The sequence below is a fragment of the Ochotona princeps genome, chromosome 2 (genome assembly GCF_030435755.1).
Source record: "Ochotona princeps isolate mOchPri1 chromosome 2, mOchPri1.hap1, whole genome shotgun sequence".
In the NCBI taxonomy this organism is placed as follows: Eukaryota; Metazoa; Chordata; class Mammalia; order Lagomorpha; family Ochotonidae; genus Ochotona; species Ochotona princeps.
The window spans coordinates 78,362,605-78,383,345 of record NC_080833.1 but is presented as its reverse complement, the minus strand read 5'-3'; the positions used below and the strand labels follow the sequence as shown (position 1 = coordinate 78,383,345).

Sequence of the window (20,741 nt, the reverse complement as noted above, 5' to 3'; positions counted from 1 at the left end):
GGCATAGCTTTCACCTGCAGTGCCAGTATTCCATAAAGGTGACTGTCCAAGTCCTGGCTGTTTCACTTCCAATCCGGCTCCCTGCTAATGTCTCTGAGAAAGCAGGATGGCCCAGGTCCTTGGGCCTTTGCACCCACATGGGAGAAACAGAAGCAGCTCCTGGCTTCAAGCTTTGGGCCAGCCCAGCTGGCCACTGCTACCATTTGAGGCAGGAATAATGGATTTAAGATCTCTCTGTCTCTCCATAATTCCGCCTTGCAAGTAAAATACATAAGAACTAAGGAAAAAAAAATAGTGTCGCCAAGAAAACATAATTAATTGGGGTCAGTACTGTATAGTAAGTACAGTACCAGAATTCTATCAGGTGCTGGTTCATGTCCTGGCTACACTAAGTCTGATCCAGCTCCCTGCTACTGGCCTGGGAACAGCACTGGAAGATGGTTCAAGTGTTTGGGCCCCTGTACCCATGTGGGACACCTAGAAGAAGCTTCTGGCTCTTGGATTCAGCCTGTTCCAGCCCTGGTCATTGCAGTCACATGGGAGTGTCAGTGGATAGAAGATATTCTCTCTCTGACTCTCTTTGTGTATAATTCTGACTTTAAATAAATAATTCTTTAAAAAAATGATCTACTACAAAAATACCTTATTTGCTTAAAAAAGACGTATGTGAAGATTCAAAATCCCAGTTTTATTTCTATTAATAAAAACTTCATGTTTTGGTCAAAATGTTGATTAGTTAAGTTACACTTGAGCAATTACAACATACCCATAAATTTATATACAGTGGTGTACATATATATGTGTGCATATATAATATATATTACATATTACATATTATATAGTATATAATATTATATAGTATATAATATGTAATATGTAATATATAATATATAATATATAATATTACCTTTTAAGCAATTCTCAGGAGGAGTTTTTCAAAAGATTTATTCATTTTCATTTGAAAGGCAGATTTACAGAGAGAAGGAGAGACAGAGAAATCCTCTGTCCACTAGTTCACTCCCTAAGTGGTCACAATGGCCAGAGTCAAACTGATCCGAAGCCAGAATGCAGGAGCCTCCTGTGGGCCTCCCACGTGAGTACAGGATCCCAAGGCCTCAGGCCATCCTCCACTGACCTCTGAGGCTACTAGCAGGGAGCTGTACTGGAAGCAGAGCAGCCGGGACATGAACTGGCACGCCCATTGGATCCTGCTTCATGCAAGGAGAGGATTCAGCCACTAGGCCATTGTGCCAGGCCCTCAAAGTGAGAATTCTGAAGACAGCTTTTATGCATTTTAAAATGCTAGTAATAACAAAGTTTTGCAGTAATTATATACATATAATAGTGTTATTATACTGAACATATTGACTCATATATTCATCTTTAGTAACAAACTGCCATTCAATCTTTTCTGCTATAAAGACTCATTTTGGGGGTTGGCATTGTGTCACTGTGGTTAAGCTGTCATTTGTATCCCATACTGGAGTTTAAGTCCTAGTCACTCTGCTTCTGATCCAGCTTCTCAAAGTGCCTAGGAAGACAGAAAATGGCCCTAGTACCTTGGTCCCTACTACCCAACCTGGATACCAGGATGGGGTACTGGGCTTCTGGTTTTGGTCTGGCCCAGCTCTGGTTGATCCAGGCATCTGGGGAGTGAGCCAGCTGACAGATTACTCCAGAAGCTCTCTCTCTTTCTGTGTCATCCTGCCTTTCAAACAAATTAAAAAATGTTAAAAATAGAAAAGAATGTTTATGAATTCCATTAAGCGCCTACAAATTCTAATTACACAAACTCCATTAGAACTTTAAGAGTAGATTAAAAGGTTTTCTGAATGAAAGAATAATTATTAATTAAAAAAACTCCCATATATGCCTGGATTCAGTATTAGTGGCAATAAGCTAAAGGCTGAAAGATGGGCCTAGTACTCCACTCATGGTGCCTAAGGACTCCATATTTTTCACTGAGAGGCTCTTAATCCAATGACAATGCTTTCTCTAAAATGTAATTAGAAACTAACTGAAGGAGAAGAGTATAAAAATATAGCGTAACTATACTTTATAGTTTCAGCACCATGGGAATATGTCTTAATTTTGTCACTAAGTTATAGAATAATATTTACTGTGGGTGATAAAAGGACAAAACCCAGGATGAGACAGAACATCGGTTGAGCCACAGATACCCTGGGGGGCAGAAATATGAAAAGCTACAGGGGACTTTCTGAGAAAAGAGGAAATAAGAAATAAAATAATATGTGGATAGCAGACAAAAATTGTACAAGCTGTTAAAGATTAAGGAAATTAAGGTAGTAAAGATACAGAAAGGAAATAATCTTTAAGGAGGTTTTATAACAAAAGATAGAAGTAAAAGAAAACAAGATTTCAAAACCAAAAACCTAGGAAACACCATCTGAATTGTTATCTATAGTAACTGAAGATTTGAAAAGAAGTACAAGGGGCCCGAACACAAAGAATTTTAGCTATCCAGGGACAAAAGTACCAGTGACCAGAAGAAAGGTTGTAAATATTTTTAGGGGTTAAGAGTATTTTGAAATAGAAAGAAACTAAGGCAAATCACACTGTTTCAAGACTGACTGCATAGTTGCCTGCACACCTGCATGGGAGACCTGGAGGAAGTTCCTGGCTCCTGGCTTCAGATCATCTCAGCTCCAGCCATTGTGGCCACTTGGAGTGAATCATCGGACAGATTCTTCCTCTGTCTCTTTCCAATAAAAATAAATCTTAAAAACAATAAATCCTTATAAATCAAAAAAAAAAAAGACTGACTGCATAGTATACAATAGTAATGCATCCAAGTTGTGTACAGTCTTTTAAAAAAAGATATTTATTTGTCAAAAAAGAGAGAGATTTATTTGTTTATTTACAGAGAGACAGAGAAAGCAGGAGAGGGAGAGAGAGGAGCAGCAACAGGGAGAAGGGGGGGTGGGGGAAAGAGGTCACTCTTCCATCAACTGGTTTATTCCCTAAATAGCTGCTATGATTGAAGCTCCAGGTCAAAGCCAGGAGCCAGGATTCCATCCAGGTATCTTGCATGGAATAACAGAGACCTAAGTTTCTGGGCAATCATTCAATGCTTTCCCAGGGGCATTGGCAGAAAGTTGGATCAAGAGCACAGCAGCTGGGGCTGGTACCATGGCCAAGCTTCTGCCTGTGGTGCTGGCATCCCAAATGGGCGTTGGCGCAAGTCCTGGTTGTCCCATTTCTGATTCAGCTCTCTGCTTGTGGACTGAGAAAGCAGCAGATGGTGGCTCAAGTTCTTGAACCACTGCACCAATGTGGGAAACCTGGAGAAGGCTCCTGGCTTCAAATAGGCTCAGCTCTGGCCAGCCATTGCAGCCATTTGGAGAGTAAACCAGCAGATGGAAGATCTCTCTTTCTTTGCAGCTCCACCTTCCAAATAAAAACAAAAACAAACAAACAAAAAGAGCAGAGCAGAGCATCTGGGACTTGAACCATTGCTCATATGTGGAAGGCCCACACCAAAGGTGGTGGCTTGACTCACTGTACCACAATGGCAGCCCTCACTGCTTCTTGAATTCAATCAACTTACTATTTTTTATGAATCGCCAATCCTTGAAATCAGAGGTTCCCTATATTACATCCAAAGTTAGGGAAGTCAAATAGTACATAAAAGCTTTTGACATATTGTGTTAAATGCTACCTTTCTTAAAGTAATGATAATAAAAACTAGAGGTTTATTTTTACATGTATTTTTACATGTATCAATCATATAAAATGTATTAACATTTATTTAGCCTTTATTATTTTCCACACTTTCTCTATTTTCTTTTGTTATACATTTTGGCTATGTAGTAACACTTCAATACAAAAATTGCAGGACTTATTGTGTCCTCAGAAAACAGCTGCTCATGAAGATAATACTTTCAGTCACTGGCTTAGAAAGCAAGATTCTGAGATTACTGCTGGTCCTAAACTTGTTAACCAAAAAAGTTACTTCCTCTTTAGTATAAAGAATTGCAGAAGTACAGTTAAACAGATGTCTATGAGGGTTTATTAGCAGGCATATGATATGGTGGGTGAGCAGAGATACTGATATTTTCTTTGCCAGTGACCAAAATATTTACAAATATAGAATGGAAGGAATTGTCTAAAAAATTAATAGGATCTATTTCACAGATTACCAATTCAACCAGAACACTGAATAGTAGAAATGACAAAAGATTTGTTCCTATAGTTGATAAAAAATTTATATCAGGGCATTCAAGTAAAGTTCTTTTCTGTGTTCTGATTTAATGAATCAAGTGAGTTGTATCTGGGTGGGTGACACAGATTCCGACTCACTGAAGCCTACCCTAATGCCTCCCTGCACAGCCTTCCTTGGGACAGTGAGGCCAGAATAACATGTCAGACTGAAGCAATATCAAAGAAAGAACAAGCAGGGCTGGCAACGCTATGAGGGGTACTCTTAGCATTTCTTGACCTGTGATTGTCTGGTAAGTTTGCAATGTCCTTCGGGCTTTAATGACCTAACAAGGACCAAGAAGCAACCAAGGAGTAATGCAGTGATGACTGATCCTCCAAAGATTTTTGCAATTCAAGCTGAAAAACACTACATTTATTAAATGGTTTAACCCTATCGAAAAATAGCCTTAGAAACCACTAGTGGTTTCTTAAAAGGTGAACAAGTAGTAAATGTTTTATATACGCTTGTGCAGTAAACATTTAATCTAGTCCCTTAAATCCATTAGATTTTAAAGTATATATTAATGCAGAAAACAAAATTCTGATACTATTAATGAAAAATACATTTATGAAAAATGAAAAAAAGCACTGAGCAAGTAAAGATACAAATGTAAAATAATGCAGCACATTAATACTAACAAAATGGGCTGTCAAAAATGAAACTAAAGGAAAGTCTCCTTCAAAAGACAGAAAACACAATTTGTGACAAACAAGGTCCTCAGGCGAAAAAAGATGGTAAAAACAAATGACTAAAGCTTATCAAAACACAGTATATCATGCTACATGATTTTTTAAAATCACATAGGAAAGGAAAATAAGCACAAAATAGAAGTATGAATAGTCCAACACAATTTACAAAATCAGTGAATAACTTCTGTCCTAATCAAAACGGTTCATATTTAACATTTAGAGTTAAAAATCTTAAAGAATACTAGTGATGGAGTAATGGAGATTACCATAAGCAGATGCGAAGACACAATCCAACATGCATCCTTACTTTCAAACAAAAGATGGAGTCCCAGTGAAAGTGTCGGATATATCTAGACAATGGGATGCTGGACTGTCTGACATTGTCTGTACCAGCAATGTCAGGGCACACTTAACAGCAGACCGATGGAATTATGATTCCTTATGAAGGAATATACTGTTGTGATATTATGGGAAAAATCAATCGGGGGGGTAGAATTTGGAAGGAGGGGAATCTCAGACTTTACAGAACTGTACGATAACATTCAAAATTTAAAACAAAGAAAAAAAAGAATACTTACAATGACAGTAACACCATAGCAATTAGAGTCCATTCTGCAGGTTTGTGTATAATATTTCTATTTGTTAACCTAGAAGACAGTGAGATAAATATTTCCAAATTTAAGTAAATTCTCAATTTCTGAATAAACTTATATTTATGACATTATACATCTAAGAATCACTTTCTAAATACTTGTTACATTTGACAAGAAACAGTCAGTATCTGATAATGACCAGCTTAAAAGGAAGCTTTTAGCTCTATTTTTTAAATTTGTAACAGTAGTGTCATTAGACAAGATGGAAACATAGGAATGATGTGGGAAACTAAACTGCAAGGTTGATACACACACACATCCTGGAAAAACATCCTCCATGCTGTCCCCTAGTCAAATGCTTTGTTAACGTTGGAAAAGGAAGCAAATTTTGACTTTAACTTTATCCTTTTGCACTTCCCTACCCGGTGCTGGGTTGGCAGTGGACAACCCAGGGATGTTACAATCCATACCTTAAAGAATGAGCTGGCTTAACCCTAAGCCTTTGTGAAAGAGGAACCGAGTTTAAAACTTCAGAAGGAAATTCTGCTTCTGTCACTCTTTCAAACACAATTTTAAAAAGTACAATTTGTCTTCCTCCTCTTAGTTTGACACTCATGAACCCTTGATGCTGTTATATATTTTTCTTATTTTCCATAAGACTTGTTACCTTTAAATATTACCACTATTGACTTTTTTTTAACATAAAAGCAGGAATCTTTAGTTTTTCACCCATTTATTTCAAATATCCAGGACAAGGGTCTGTCAGGAGGCATTCAGTTAATATTTTTCTAAATGAATTAATTTATTTAAAATCTTAGGGAATATTAAAATCCATCTTGGTGGAGGATATACTTTTATTAATCTGAATTTTTTCTGCAGTGGACAACATATCCAGGTGCACATGGAGGCTATGGCAGTCCATCAGAACCTGCAGAGGACACCTGGTACCATAACAGAGGATGGAGGACAGAACAAATCAATCAACTACCCCAGCCATGTGTTTGCAGTGAACATCTGGGCAAGTGGAGAAGCCAAGGTAGACTATGTCAGCCAGTAGATTCTGAAGAGATTTTATCGTGCTTGGAATGGTGATACTGGCAGCAATTCAGAACAGTTGAACTATCGAAACCGCTTGAACAGTGCCCTTGGAGCATGCCCCACATTGGGGACCTGGGATGGGTGGGAGGCTGGGTGGGGCTTCTCCCCTTTATCTCTTTCCTTACCCCAGATACAGAAAAAAAAAAAGTGGAAACAACAACAACAAAAAGGACAAATTTAAATATAAAAAAATTCAAAAACTAAAAAAGTTCCAGACTAAAGAGGCTAGATGATATAAACAGGGAGCACAGTGTAGAGGTTAGAATCAGAGATGGGTTTAATACTCAAATCTATAGTAGTACATTGTTTGATGGCAGTAAAACTTTTAAATTTGGTGAAATAAAGGCAATGATTTTGCCTACCTCATAGGGTTCTTATGAGGATTAAATGAACAAGACATTCAAATGGAATTATCCAATGGATAATTCCCAGTCATCATTTTTTTTAAGATTTACTTATTTTTATAGGAAAGTCAGATCTACAGAGAGGACAGACAAAAAGAAAGATCTTCCATCTGCTGGTTCACTCCCTAAGTGGCTGCAACAGTAGGAGCTGAGCCGACATGAGGCAGGTAGCCAGGAAGCTCCTCCGGGCCCCAAGACTATGGGCCAACCTCTACTGCTTTCCCAGGCCACAAGCAGGGAGCTGGAAGGGAAGTGGAGCAGCCAGGACATGAACCAATGTCCATTCAAGATCCTGGAGCGTGCAAGGGATACTTTCTCCCCTGGCTTTTCTTCTTTTTCCTGCACTTCTCAGACCTTTAATACTGGAGTGCCAGAGGGTCTCTACCTTTCGATTTCTTCTATTCTCCGCAAATGCTGAGTCCCTTAGTGATATTATCCAACTTTGTAGCATTAAATACATAACCGTGCTGCCAACTCTCAAATTTATTATCTATAGCCTGGACCTCTTTGAATTTCAGACTTCCATACTTAATGGCCTATTCAACATCCGTACTTGCTCGTCAAATAGGTATCTCCAAATTTAGCGCAACCAAAATTGAGGTGCCTTGGGTGGGTGTTTGGTATAATAGTTATGACACTGCTTGGGATGCTCACGCTGCATATTGAAGTGTTCAGACTCAAGTGCTGCCTCCACTTCAAAGTCCAGCTTCTTGTTATGTGTAGCAAAGGCGATGGCTCAAGTACCTGAGTCCCTGCCATCCATGTAGGGGACCTGTATTGAGTTTGATGTTGCTGCAGGGATTTGGGGAGGAAATCAGTACACGAGAGAGCTTCATTTGTCTGTTTTTTTTTTAATAAATGAAATATTAATGGAAAGTATTAATAATGGAAATGAGAAAATCAAAATTAAGTTCCCTAGGGTTCGTGCAGTGGTATATCAAGCTAATTGTCTGCCTATGGTGCTGGCATTTCATATGGGTAGGTGCCAATTTGAGTCCTGGCTGCCTCACTTCTGACCCAGTTCCCTACTGATGGTTTGGGAAAGCAGCATATGGCCCAGGGCCTTGGACCCCTGTAGCTATGTACTTCCAGTTTCAGATTGGACCAGCTCCGGCCATTTGGAGAGTAAACCAGCAGGTAGAAGACTTTTCTGTCTTTACTCCGACACGTTGTAACTCTGACTCTCAAGTAAAATACATAAATCTTTAAAAAAAAAAATCAAGTTCTTTATATTTTCCTCCACACTAAATATTCCCTGTAGACATCCCATTGTTAGTAAATGGCTACTCTATCCTTCTAGAATCCAGTTGCTCTGGCAAAGAATCTTGTGGTTACACTTAGTATTTCCAGTATAACTAGTCATCAAATCCAAATGAGTCTATTTAAAATAGAACCTGGCACTTTTGTATTAAGTTTACAGCTTTCTCCTTGGTCTATACTAATTGGTTTATACTTGGTCTATACTAATTGTTTCCCTATATCACCAGCCAGAGTGACGCTGTGGAAAAAAAATACATGTTTGATGACAGCATTCCTCTATCCAAATCCATTAATTGCTCTTTCTTCCTACTAGTGCCATTCCATTTCCCTGCTTCTCGGAAGGAAAGAATGTACTGGGAAAGGGAAAAGCCTGCAGTAGCACAATAACAACATACAAAAGGTCTTCAAACAGTCCATGGAAAATGTATATTACCTTGGATTTCCATTGTTCATGAGCTTTCTGAAGAACCTTTACACATACCAAAAAAATAATCACCTCTGTTATAATGTACGTTCCATGAAAGAATGGATATTTTGGTCTGTTTTGTTTACTGCTGTATCTGTAGCAACTAAAATGACCAAAAGCTTTCACAGAAAGTTAAGCATGCTCAGAAAAAAGGACAAAACAAATCACTGTTTTTTCCCTCCATGTATTCAAATCTTCAGAGGTAAGACAGACTCAAGATCCTTCATGTACTCTTGATTCAACACTGGTGGTGACAGTGAATCAATATCAAGCAGCTTCTGATGAAGTTAGCTTTACACTATAACAGGTAAGTCAATGTAGCATCCTGGATAACAGACTGACATAATTCAGTGAAAAGGACATTTCTATTCACTGGGGCTTTCCCATGAAATAGCTTGTCAAACAGCTTTGAAAAGCTCCTTTATGTTTAGGTTCTAAGACAGGCTCTCTACTCTGCCTGTACATTAGAGCCGCCCAGGGAGCTTTTAAAAAATACTGTGGTCTGAGTTCAATCTTAACCATTGAAACTCAACCTCTAGGGGTAAGGCTGGGCATCTTATAAGCTCCCTAGGTGACTCTGTTACGTAACTGGCTCCAGAAACATTGTTTGTAAGTTCCTATTACTGATTAGCATTTCAAAGACAAATATATGATTATTCATGTCAACTATTTCCCACCGTCAGTACTGACCGAGAAGACTTCTCAACACTAGTCACTGTTATCAATATGGTGCTTTTTCAGAAGCTTCACTAGGAAGCTGTAGTCCACCAATAGAACTGTACCTGCTAAAGCTGTTTTGTCACAGTCTGAGGACCTCATATCAGTCATCTTACCATAGGTCATTCTGTGTTCTGAGCAAACAATATTTTTCAAAAGGCAACAAAACCAAATCAAGTAATTTAATTAAAATTTGACTTTCGCTTGTAGTTACTTGCAGTAGATTCTCAAGGGAAGCATTGTAGTCCAGTGGGTAAAGCCACCACTTTTGATGCCAGTATCCCATATGGGTGCTAGCTTGATTCTCAATTGCTCTACTTCTGATCTGGCTCTCTGTTGACATGCCTGGGAAAGTAGATAAGGAAGGCTGAAGTGTTTGGGCTCTTGTACTCATGTGGAAAACCTGGAAGAAGTTCCAGGTAACTGGCTTTGGTCTGGCCCAGTCTCCGGCTATTGTGCCCATTTGGCATTAACCAGCAGATGGAAGATCTTTTATTGTCTCTCCCTCTCTCTGTAACTCTGCCTTTCAAATAAATAAATATTTTAAAAAATAAGTAAATTTTAAAATATATGTGTGCATGCATATATCTTTGAGAGTAATGACTATAGACACTCAATGGTAGATTTACAAAAAAATTTTTAAAAAGATTTATTTACTTTTATTTGACAGTCAGGTTTACAAAGAGGTGAGACAGACAAAGAGATCTTCCATCTACGGGCTCAGTCCCAAATGGCTGGAGCTGAGCCAATCTGAACCCAAGTGCTGGGAACTTTCTCTACTGCTTTCCCAGGCCATAAACACAAAGCTAGATTGGAAGTGGTATAACTGGGATACAAACTGGTGCCAATCTATGGGATACTGGGAGGGTAAGTGGAAGCTTTGCCTACTATGCCACAGCACTGGCCCCATAAAATCTTGTATTTATAATATTCCATCCAGTCCACTGGATCAAGTTCTCCCAATGGAAAGGTCTGAGTCCAACTTGAGGTCAGTGGTTCTCAATTCCACTGTCCCTAAGAGCATTATATGAACTACCAGATGCTCTGTTTTTATATATGTGATGGCACCAAATCAGCTTGGACTCTTGGTATAGTAAGGCTACCATTTCGGAGAACTGGAGACATGATACATTGCAAATGACCATGTAGTCTTCACATCCATTGTAATGTCATTTCCTCATGGGGAGGGATGTCCCAGAGGACACAAGGTCTTCTCCACTCGACAAGGCAAATTCCTTGTTGTCAGCTTTCACAATTCCCTATACCGCACTTTTGTAATGTTTATTATACTTCTAAATATCTCTAGATACACTGACGTATAATAAAAATTATATATATTTCAACTGTACAAAGTGATGATTTGACAATGTGTACAGATAATGAAATGATAACCACAATCAGGCTAATTAATTCATCCATCACCTGTCACATGTGTGATAATACTTAACAACAATCTCTTAGCAACTTTGTCTATGACAGTTGTCATGTAACTATTTAATAACTTTTCTATAATAGATGTTAGGATGCACAATTATAGCAGAAAATCAATAAACACTTACTGAGTAATGGAGCTTACTTATTCCCCTGTGGAAAAGATAGGTTATAGGAAAAGGATAGTATATAAGAAAGGCAATAATGACATATGCTGGAGGGGAAAGTTGTTTACCTCAAGGCTATATTTACTAAGATTAAGCTGCCTGATTCTACCCTGCTTTTGGTAAGATCTGTTGAAAGTCATGTTGATATCACACTGACAAAACATTTTAAGATTTATTTTTATTTGGAAGAGTTACAGAGAAAGGGAAAGAGAAAGGGAGAGATCTTCCAGCGCCTGTTTTACTCCCCAGATGGCTGCGACCACAAGGTCTGGGTCATGCCAAAGCCAGAGGCCAGAGACTCCACTGGGATGTGCCATGTCGATGGCAAGAGTCCAAGTATCTGGGTCCTCTGCTGCTGCTTTCCCAGGCATGTTAGCAGAGATCTGGATCACAAGTCGAAATGAGACCTGAACCAACACTCATAAAAGGATGCTGGCATCACAGGCAGAGGAGCTGTACCATAATGCCAGCATTCAAAAATATACTTTTAAAAGAGCTATATTATAACCATATATATATTTTAAGATGGTAGAACAGAATGACAACCTGTAACACAATATAGAAGATACAATCATTGCTTTCGCTGAAACTATTATAGAGCTCTGTTTTTAAATAATTTCAATGATCTGATCTGATAAAGTTGACTAGACAGGAGAATGTGAAGAACCCAGGATGCAGACATTCTGTATCAAAGTAGCAACTTCCTCTGAAATATGGACTGCTGTAAAGACCTGAATTCCTAGTCTTTTCTAATCTGCCCCTTTTTCATCTACCAAGGGAAGAGGAAACGTGATGTGACAAAAAAGCAAGGGCCCTATAGTTAGGCTTGGGGTCAAACTACTACTTGTGTACTTACTTAATTTTCCCCTTATCTGTGAAAGAGGATAACACCACTTTTTTTTGGAAATCAGGCGAGATCAAGCATCAAGTACAGCTTGACACACATGACCACTGTACTGAATACATGCACTGACGTGGCCCAGACATTACCAAGACTACTTCAAAAGAACAAATCAACAGATAGTTGTTTCCAATGTGACACACTCAAATTTTAAGGGAATATGAAAGTAGTGAGATTGTCCTCCAAGTCACGTTTTTAAAAATGTCACTTAATGATATAATTAACCCTGAAGGGAAAAATTCACATTTATTAAGCATTAAGTTTCATTGTTTTCACTGAAATTAGAACAATGAGACCATTAACATCATTTGTTGAAGTAATGAACAGAAGTTCTTATTGGTGGCTAAAAGTATTTTTCTTAGAGTAGCAGTCATCAGTGCCTGGGAAGAGGAAGGGGAGAGATGGTAAAGAAAGAAAGATAATAGATACAAGGGTGAAGCTGGAGAGGTACACACTGTATATAGATGTACTGAAATGTCCTACTGTACCCATAAATACATAATAACCATGATGAGAGCAAAAAAATTTTTTTTGAAATCTAGGGGCCAGCCTTGTGGCATAGTGTGTTAGGCTGCTAACTGTGATGCCAGGATTCCCTATGTGTACCAGTTCAAGACCTAGCTGCTCCAGTTCTGAATCAGCCCCCTGCTGATGTTTATGGGAAAGCAGTGCAAATAGTCCAAATGCTTGGGCCCCTGCATCCAGGTGGGAGATCCAGATCTGTACAGGAGACCAAGAAGAGCTCCCAGCTTCTGGCTTTGGCCCAGCCCAGTCCTGGTCATTTGGGGGAGTAAACCAGCAGATAAAGACCCACTCCTCCTTTCTTTTTAAAACATTTTATTTTTCTAATTGGAAAGACAGAGATACAGAGGGAAGGAGAGACAGACAGAAAGATCTTCCATCCACTGGTTCACTCCCTAAGTGGTCGCAATGGCTGGAGCTGAACCAATCTGAAGCCAGAAGTTTCTTCTGGGTCTCTCATGTAGGTGCAGGATCCCAAGGCTCTGGCCCATTCTCTACTGCTTTCCCAGGCCATAAGATAAATAGGTAGAGGAGCAGCCAGGTTACGAACCTGTGTCCATATGGGATCCCAGCGGATATAAGGCAAGGATGTAGTCACTAGGCTACTGCATGAAGACCTGTCTTTTAAAAAAAGATTTTACTAAACATTTATTTATTTTTATTTGAAAGGCAGATTTTTACAGAGAGAGAGATCTTTCATCTACTGGCTCACGCCCCAAAAAGGCTGCAATGACCAAAACCGGGCCAGTCTGAAATCAGGAACCCTGAGCTTCCTCTGGGTCTCCCATATGGCACAAGGACTCAGGCCATCCTCTGCTGCTTTTCCATGCACATTAGCAGGGAGCTGGATCAGAAATTGAACAGTAGGGCCCGGCACGATGGTCTAGAGGCTAAAGTCCTCGCCTTGAACGCCCCGGGATCCCATATGGGCGCTGGTTCTAATCCCGGCAGCTCCACTTCCCATCCAGCTCCCTGCTTGTGGCCTGGGAAAGCGGTCAAGGACGGCCCAAGGCCTTGGGACCCTGCACCCGCGTGGGAGACCTGGAAGAGGTTCCTGGTTCCTGGCTTCGGATCTGCACAGCACCGGCCGTTGCAGCTTCACTTGGGGAGTGAATCATTGGACAGAAGATCTTCCTCTCTGTCTCTCCTCTCTGTATATCTGACTTTGTAATAAAAATAAATAAATCTTAAAAAAAAAAAAAAAAGAAATTGAACAGCCACAACTCAAACTGGTTGCGCACACGGGATGCCATCACTGTAGGCACTGATTTAATCTACTATGCCTATGCCACTGCATCAGCCCCTGGGGATCTCTCTTTTATGTCTCTTTTCTCCTCTTTCTATAATTCTACCTTTTCAATAATAAGTAAATCTTTTTAAAATTTTCTATGATTTATTTTTGTTGGAAAGGCAGACTTTACAGAGAGAAAAAGAGAGGTATTCTATCCATTTGTTCACTGCCCAAATGGCCACAACTACCAGAGCTGATCTGAAGGCACCTCTTCTGGGTCACCCAGTGATACAAGAGACCAAGAATTGGGCCATCCTCTGCTGTTTTCCCAGGCTATAAACAGAGAGCTGCATTAGAAATGGAGTACACAAACCAGAGCCCATGTGGGAGGCCAGCACTGCAAATAGAGAATTAGTTTGCTATGCCATTGTGCTGGCCCCTAACAAATTAGTCTTTAAAAGGTAAAATAAAGTGAAAAGAAGGTTTTTTCATTAATTTTTTTAAAAAGGAAAACAAATGGGCATGCACATAACAGACATAATTTTACCTGCTAGAAAAATACACAGATCTTTTTAAGTGGTAAAAAACCAACTGGGAAGAATCATTGCAATATAAATTATATTATTATCTGCCTCCATTTGTTGAATACTTTGTTTAGTGAAATTTAGAAGAATGTTTAGAATGTTTTAAGATGCCTTCTATAGTCTTCAGTTTATGAAAGCTAAACATTTGGGAGCAGCACTGTGGGATAGCAGGTTAAGTGCCACCTGTGATGACAGCACCCCACATGGGAGCTGGCTCTGAGTCCTGACTGCTTCACCTCTGATCCATTCCCTTACAAAAGCATCTGGGAAACCAACAGGAGATAACACAGGTATTTGGGTCATTGCTGTCCACGTGGGAGCCCAGACGAAGCTCCAGCTCCTCAGCCATCTGGGGAGTGACCCAACGGATGGAGGATCTCTCTCTCTCTCTCTCTGTAACTTTGCCTTTCAAATAAATAAACAAATCTTAAGAAAATTAAATATTTAAACATAAGGTGTTTAACATGGTACTTCTCAGGCTTGGCATGATAGCCTAGTGGCTAAAGTCTTTACATTGCACACCCGGGATTCCATATGGGTGCCGGTTCATGTCCCAGCTGTTCCGCTTCCCATCCAGTTCCCTGCCTGTGGCCTGGGAGAGCAGTCGAGGACAGCCCAAAGCCTTGGGACCCTGTACCCGCATGGGAGACCTGGTACAAGCTGCTGGCTCGTGGCTTTGGATAGGCTCAGCCCGGTTGTTGTGGTCACTTGGGGACTGAACCATTAGATGGAAGATCTTCCTGTCTCTTCTCTTCTCTGTAAAATCTGACTTTCCTATAAAAATAAATAAATTTTAAGAAAAATGATACTTCTCTGTAGCTGAAGCCATTTTCTTAAGGTTTGACTTAAGCTATCAATCATAGACACAAATTTCTTTTTTGTAACCACCTTACTGATAAATCAACTTTCTGAATTATTCCACAGCATACCAAAAAGTTAACAATGGGGCCAACACTGTATCGCAGCAGGTAAAGCTGCCACCTGTGTCACTAGTATGCCATAGATGCACCTATTTGAGTCCAGCTGCTTGGTTTCTGTCCCATTTCCCTGCTAATGTGCCTGGGAAAAGCAGTGGCAGAGGCTCAAGTACTGGGTTCTCTGCCACTCACATCAGAGACCAGGATGAAATTCCGGGCTCCTGGCTTTGGCCCAGTCCAGCACCATATACTGCAGTCATTTGAGAGGTGAATCAGTGGATGGAAGATCTCCCTCTTCCCTTTTCTGTTACTGTCTTTTAAATACATCTTAGTAAGCTCATAAAACATGTGTGAAAATGATTGTTTGGTTATTACCCAGGTATAGTACAGTACAGAAAAATCTAATAGGTTGTAGTAATACATTGTTTCTGTAGTAAAATTTTTAAACTTTAAAATATTCATTACTGTTGACCATAATAAACTAAACCAAGAACATAATAGGTATATTCTTAGGTGAAAGATTTTTCTGCCCTAGAAGTTACTGTATGTTGGTGCTACCTAGCATTGGCAAATTTTGATCATGTTTTTGTGGCAACTCGCATTTGGCCAAAATGTGTACTTGCCACATATCTACTAATAAAGTATTTGGGAGCTCTGTTTCTTGGTGAAGAATCTAGTCTTAACCTGAGTAGTTCTACCTTGATAATTTAAATCCCATCTGTTAATACTTCATAACTGCTATCAATCACCTGTTCTCCCTTTGTAGATAGATACTAGCCTTTCATGCCTGTTTCATTTAATTCAATATTAAGTTATTCATTCTTGTACTGTTCACTGTTCTTACATTATCTTCTCACACAAGACTTCTTCCTTGAGATTAAGCACTATATATTTTTTTTATTGCCTATAGTGTCTTGCATGGGAATGATAATTTGATTTATATCTAGTATTTCACAATACCGACCATGTTATTGGTTTGTGTCAGAGAAAGAACACTGTATTCAAACTTAACACACTGAAGGTCAGTCTCTGAGATTTAGTCTATCAATTCTACAAAGCAAACATCAAACTCAAAAAAATTATAACATTAACACTTACCTGAAAGTTCGGACAAGGTTTTTAAGCTGTGTGTAAATATCTCCTAATGTAATCTGAAGAGGGCCCAGAAGGGCAGGCAATCTGAAAATTTAAAACACACATACACATAAAAAAATATGAATTAATTATATAACAACTTTCTTGGGGGCCTGGGTCTGCGTTCATCATTGGCAATAACAGCATTTAAATGGCACCAATTATAGTTAATTGGTTATGACTGACAATAAGTCATAATGAACCAAACCATAGTAATCCCTGCAGTTAGCAACATATATTAACATATCAAATATGAATACCCTTTGATCCATTAGTTTTACTGTGAAAAAAATATTCTAAGGAAATAATCAGATGAATGTAACAAAGATGCTTATTGCAGAAATATTTTAATTAGTGAAGAATTGGAAGCAAATGTAGATCAATGGGTGGTTAGTTAAATAAATTATGATATATCTATTCAGTGACCATAAATTTTTAAAGTGATATGAACTGGGCGCAGCGTTGAACGCACCGGGATCCCATATGATCGCCGGTTCTAATCCCGTCAGCTCCACTTCCATCCAGCTCCCTGCTTGTGGCCTGGGAAAGCAGTCGAGGACGGCCCAAAGCCTTGGGACCCTGCACCCGTGTGGGAGACCTGGAAAGAAGTTCCTGGCTCTGCCTTTGGATCGGCACAGCATGGCCAATGCAGTCACTTGGGGAGTGAATCGTCAGACAGAAGATCTTCCTCTCTGTCTCTCCTGCTCTCTGTACATCTGCCTTTTCAATAAAATAATAAATCTTTATAAAAAAAATTAAGTGATATGAACGTATATTTTTAAATGTGAAAAGTTCTGAAAACGTAAGTGAAAATGCATATATAATTGTTCTATATATATTGTTCTATTTTTAAGAAAAACATATAATGTTACTGTATATCATACTTACTACTTAGCAAACACAATCTTCCAGATTTTTTTTTCTAGGTTTGTTCTTATCACAGAGGGAGCCAAAGGACATGAAAATACACATATACCATAAATATCACACACATCACGGGTAGGTAAACATCCAAGTAGTAGTAGTAGTTTTTATATAGTGGTAGGATTAGAGGTGATTTTTCACTTCCTTCTTTATATCATATATAGCACTGCCTAAATCTTCTCCAGTAAATATGTTTAACCTTATTTAAGAAAAAGTTTTTACTACATAAACTTCAAAGATGTTCCAAAATGTAGAGAACAGTAATAATAATCCTATAGACGTATTTTTAGAGTCAACCTTCCAATATTTTGCTACATTTGCTTCATTTTTCCTTCCTTTTTTAGAGCAATATTTGTAAAGTAAAGCAAATCCCTGAGTTCATGTGGTTTGACCCCCTATTTCTATTTGTATCTCTAAATATACGCTCTTTCCTGTATAACCACAGTAAATTACACCTAACTAAATTAACCATAGTTCCTTAATATCATCTAATATTCAGGATACTTTTAATTCCTCAAACTATTTTAAAAATCCCTATTCTTTACATATTTAGTTTTTCATGTCAGAAATCAAAAAAGGTCTTATAAACAACCAAAATATCCCTGCCATTATGGGTATCCACCAGTCTTAGTGCTTCCGTTTCATTTCTTTTTTTATTTTCTATCTTGTACTTCCTTTTCTTTAAGTTTTCCCATCCTATATAAAATTGAGTTTTTGTGCCATTATCAATAATTTGAGCATCTACTAGGATTCCTTTTGGAATCCTGTTTTACCTAAAATGCTGTAAAAGAGAACTGCTTTAATAAAATGCCTATGTGGTCTTAAATTTAAAAGATTCTTTCATTAGCTAAGAAGTGCAGAAAATTACCTCCATATAATACCTACTCAGTACATACCAACATAGATAATTCACAACAACTCTTAAGCCTATCTAATCAAAGCCAATGTTGGTATCTTCTAGGCCAACAAATAAGATAGGTGGTTAGTTACACTGTTTCCCAAGACTAATATTTAACAAACAAATGTACAAGCACAAAGACCAAATAGAAAGGCAGCAATAACCACAGATTTATTATATATGAAAACCTCTAGTAAAGGCACTCCATATATTAAACTATATTTGCAAAGCCAATCAAAAAGGATTATGCATTTTAAAGTAAAATTATCAAGCCTTCTATTATATCAAGTAATTTTTTACATCTCATCTGTTCAAAATATAGCTTCTAGAAAATATCTTTCTTAGTTTCGAACTGCTACAATATCAGGACTCGTACATATTTTCAAATCTTTTAATTATGACTGACACATTTTCCATGTTATCTGCTAAAAAAAGAAAATGCAGGTTGAAGTGTTCATGATAGCCTTCACACCTTTGGACAACAGATTTTCAAACTCTTTTCACAAAGAAACCAAAATAGCAACTAAAAATGTCATTCATGACTGAGCTAATTAAAGGAACAGATATTTCCACCACAAGAAGCTTAAAGTTAAAGTGCAAAGTTGAGCTGAACAGAAACTCAAGTTCCTGAGTGTGAAAACAGCTCCATGAATCTACAGGCATAGCAAGTTAACAGACCATTAAAACTAACAACTCTTATTCACACGTGAGATTGATGCAGTATTTTAATGGGTCTAGCTTTGATATTCTTTCCCTAAATTCCCTGGATTATTGACTAAGAGTGAGGCAGTTTGTCTTCCTTCTATAATCTCAAGCTTCCTCTTCATGGTGTGCAATCTGTTCTCTACAAACAGTAATTCCTGCATAACATATCTTATAAGCCTAAAGTTCGTCAGTGAACTTTCACATCATTGTTCAAAATACCCCAAATTCATGTGTAAAACTTAAAAAGTATGAACTCATCAATATCCACTTAATTCAGAAATATTACAAATCTGGAATGGTAATTACATACTTACACTTTACTCAGTTTCTCAAGTACGATGCGTTTTCTGATCTGGCTCTGAGCATTTGAATCTACCAGTGGAAAGGTAGGGTCATGCTGAATCAGATTTTGAAACAAAGCAAAACAAAACTGTAAGCTGACATTATTTGATAAGCACAAAAATAAACACTAAATACAAAAGTTTACACTTGTATTGTACCAGGAAACACTAGACTTGAGAATGGTAAGCCTTAAACTTAAGTATCAGCTCAGTCATTAGGCTGATGTGAACGTGCTTGAATCTTTTGCTCTTTGCAGTTAGCTTTTTCATCTTAGTAATATATTAACAACTACTATATTAGGCAAGAAAATGTATACAAAAGCATTCTAAAAACTGTTACAGGACTGTATATTTAAATTTTAAAATTAGCAAAATATATTTAGCAAATAACTAAATATGACGGAAATCCTGCTTCCAGAAATTTCAGACAACACAATTGAAACCAGCATTCCCTCTGACAACTAAAAGCATCAGAAAGCTAATACGTCAGTCAAGAATTTAGGGTGATATTTTAGAGAAGGTAATTCTAGACAGGAAACCAACTACTTCCAGAAGAGGCAATTTAAATACTGAGAACCTGAGCAGTGTTTTTCTAATACGTATTAGAGTTCAGGCCATGCCAAGAAGGGAAGGGGGTGAGGAACTCCACCAAACTGCTGAGCAGGTCTTACTAACTGGGCTTATAAAGACTCTATGATGGTCTATTACAATCAATGGATTCTTCAATGACCTCATCGAGCTGGAAGTGGCGAGATTGGCAGCAATTCACAACTGGAGAACTAGTACAACCACTTGAGCAGATGAATAAATGAAGATACAGAAAGGCAACTACAACCTTGTTAATAAGTGGCTGATTCTTAACAATCAGGCATTCAACAGATGATCTTATCTGGACAATATGATGCTGCACTTTATGCCTGGTAGATGCTTCCAATGAGAGAACCTCAGCTGAATTTGAACTGTGGTGACGCAGCGGGGTGGAGGGGTCCACCATGGGGGGGGTTGGAGGGTTTGGGGAGGGGTGGGGGAATCCCACTGCCTATTAAACTATGTCACATAATGCAATGTAACCAATAAAAAAAAAAGAATGAATAGAAAATTATTGCTGAATTCCATCCTCAAACCCTTTTATTTTGCTTTTTTCAGATTTATTTCTTTACTTGAAAGTCGAGTTCACAGAGAGGGAAATAGAGATTACTCTTCCATCAGCTGGCTCACTCCCCAGATGGCTACAAGAGCTCAAGCTGGGAGTTTCTTCCAGGTATCCCATGTGGTGAGGGCCCAAACACTTGGGTCATCCTCCACTAGCTTTCCCAGGCCATTAGCAGGGAGCTCAACTGGAAGTAGAGCACCTGGATCTCAAACCAGCACCCACGTAGGCTGCTGATGTCTCAGGTGTTGGTTTTAACTACTATGCCACAATGCTGGCTCCCCAAATCCCTTTAATCTCTGCTTAGGCTTAGGAGTTTGAAGACTGGAAAAAGTCATGTCAGAAACAAATATAAATCCATTCTAAGGGAAGAAAACACCAGCTTTT

The 20,741-nt window shown here is 38.5% G+C and overlaps 1 protein-coding gene across 1 annotated transcript in view; it reads right to left on the bottom strand.

Annotated features, from left to right (window-relative positions):
• The window catches only part of RPAP2 (RNA polymerase II associated protein 2), a 54,122-nt gene that overhangs the window by 28,693 nt on the left and 4,688 nt on the right, over positions 1-20,741 (bottom strand). The window contains exons 3-5 of the mRNA XM_058681392.1: positions 19,178-19,300; positions 16,301-16,381; positions 5,490-5,558 (exon numbers count right to left, since the gene is read on the bottom strand). Coding sequence (XP_058537375.1) covers positions 5,490-5,558; positions 16,301-16,381; positions 19,178-19,300 — 273 coding nt within the window. The remainder of the gene's footprint in view (positions 1-5,489; positions 5,559-16,300; positions 16,382-19,177; positions 19,301-20,741) is intronic.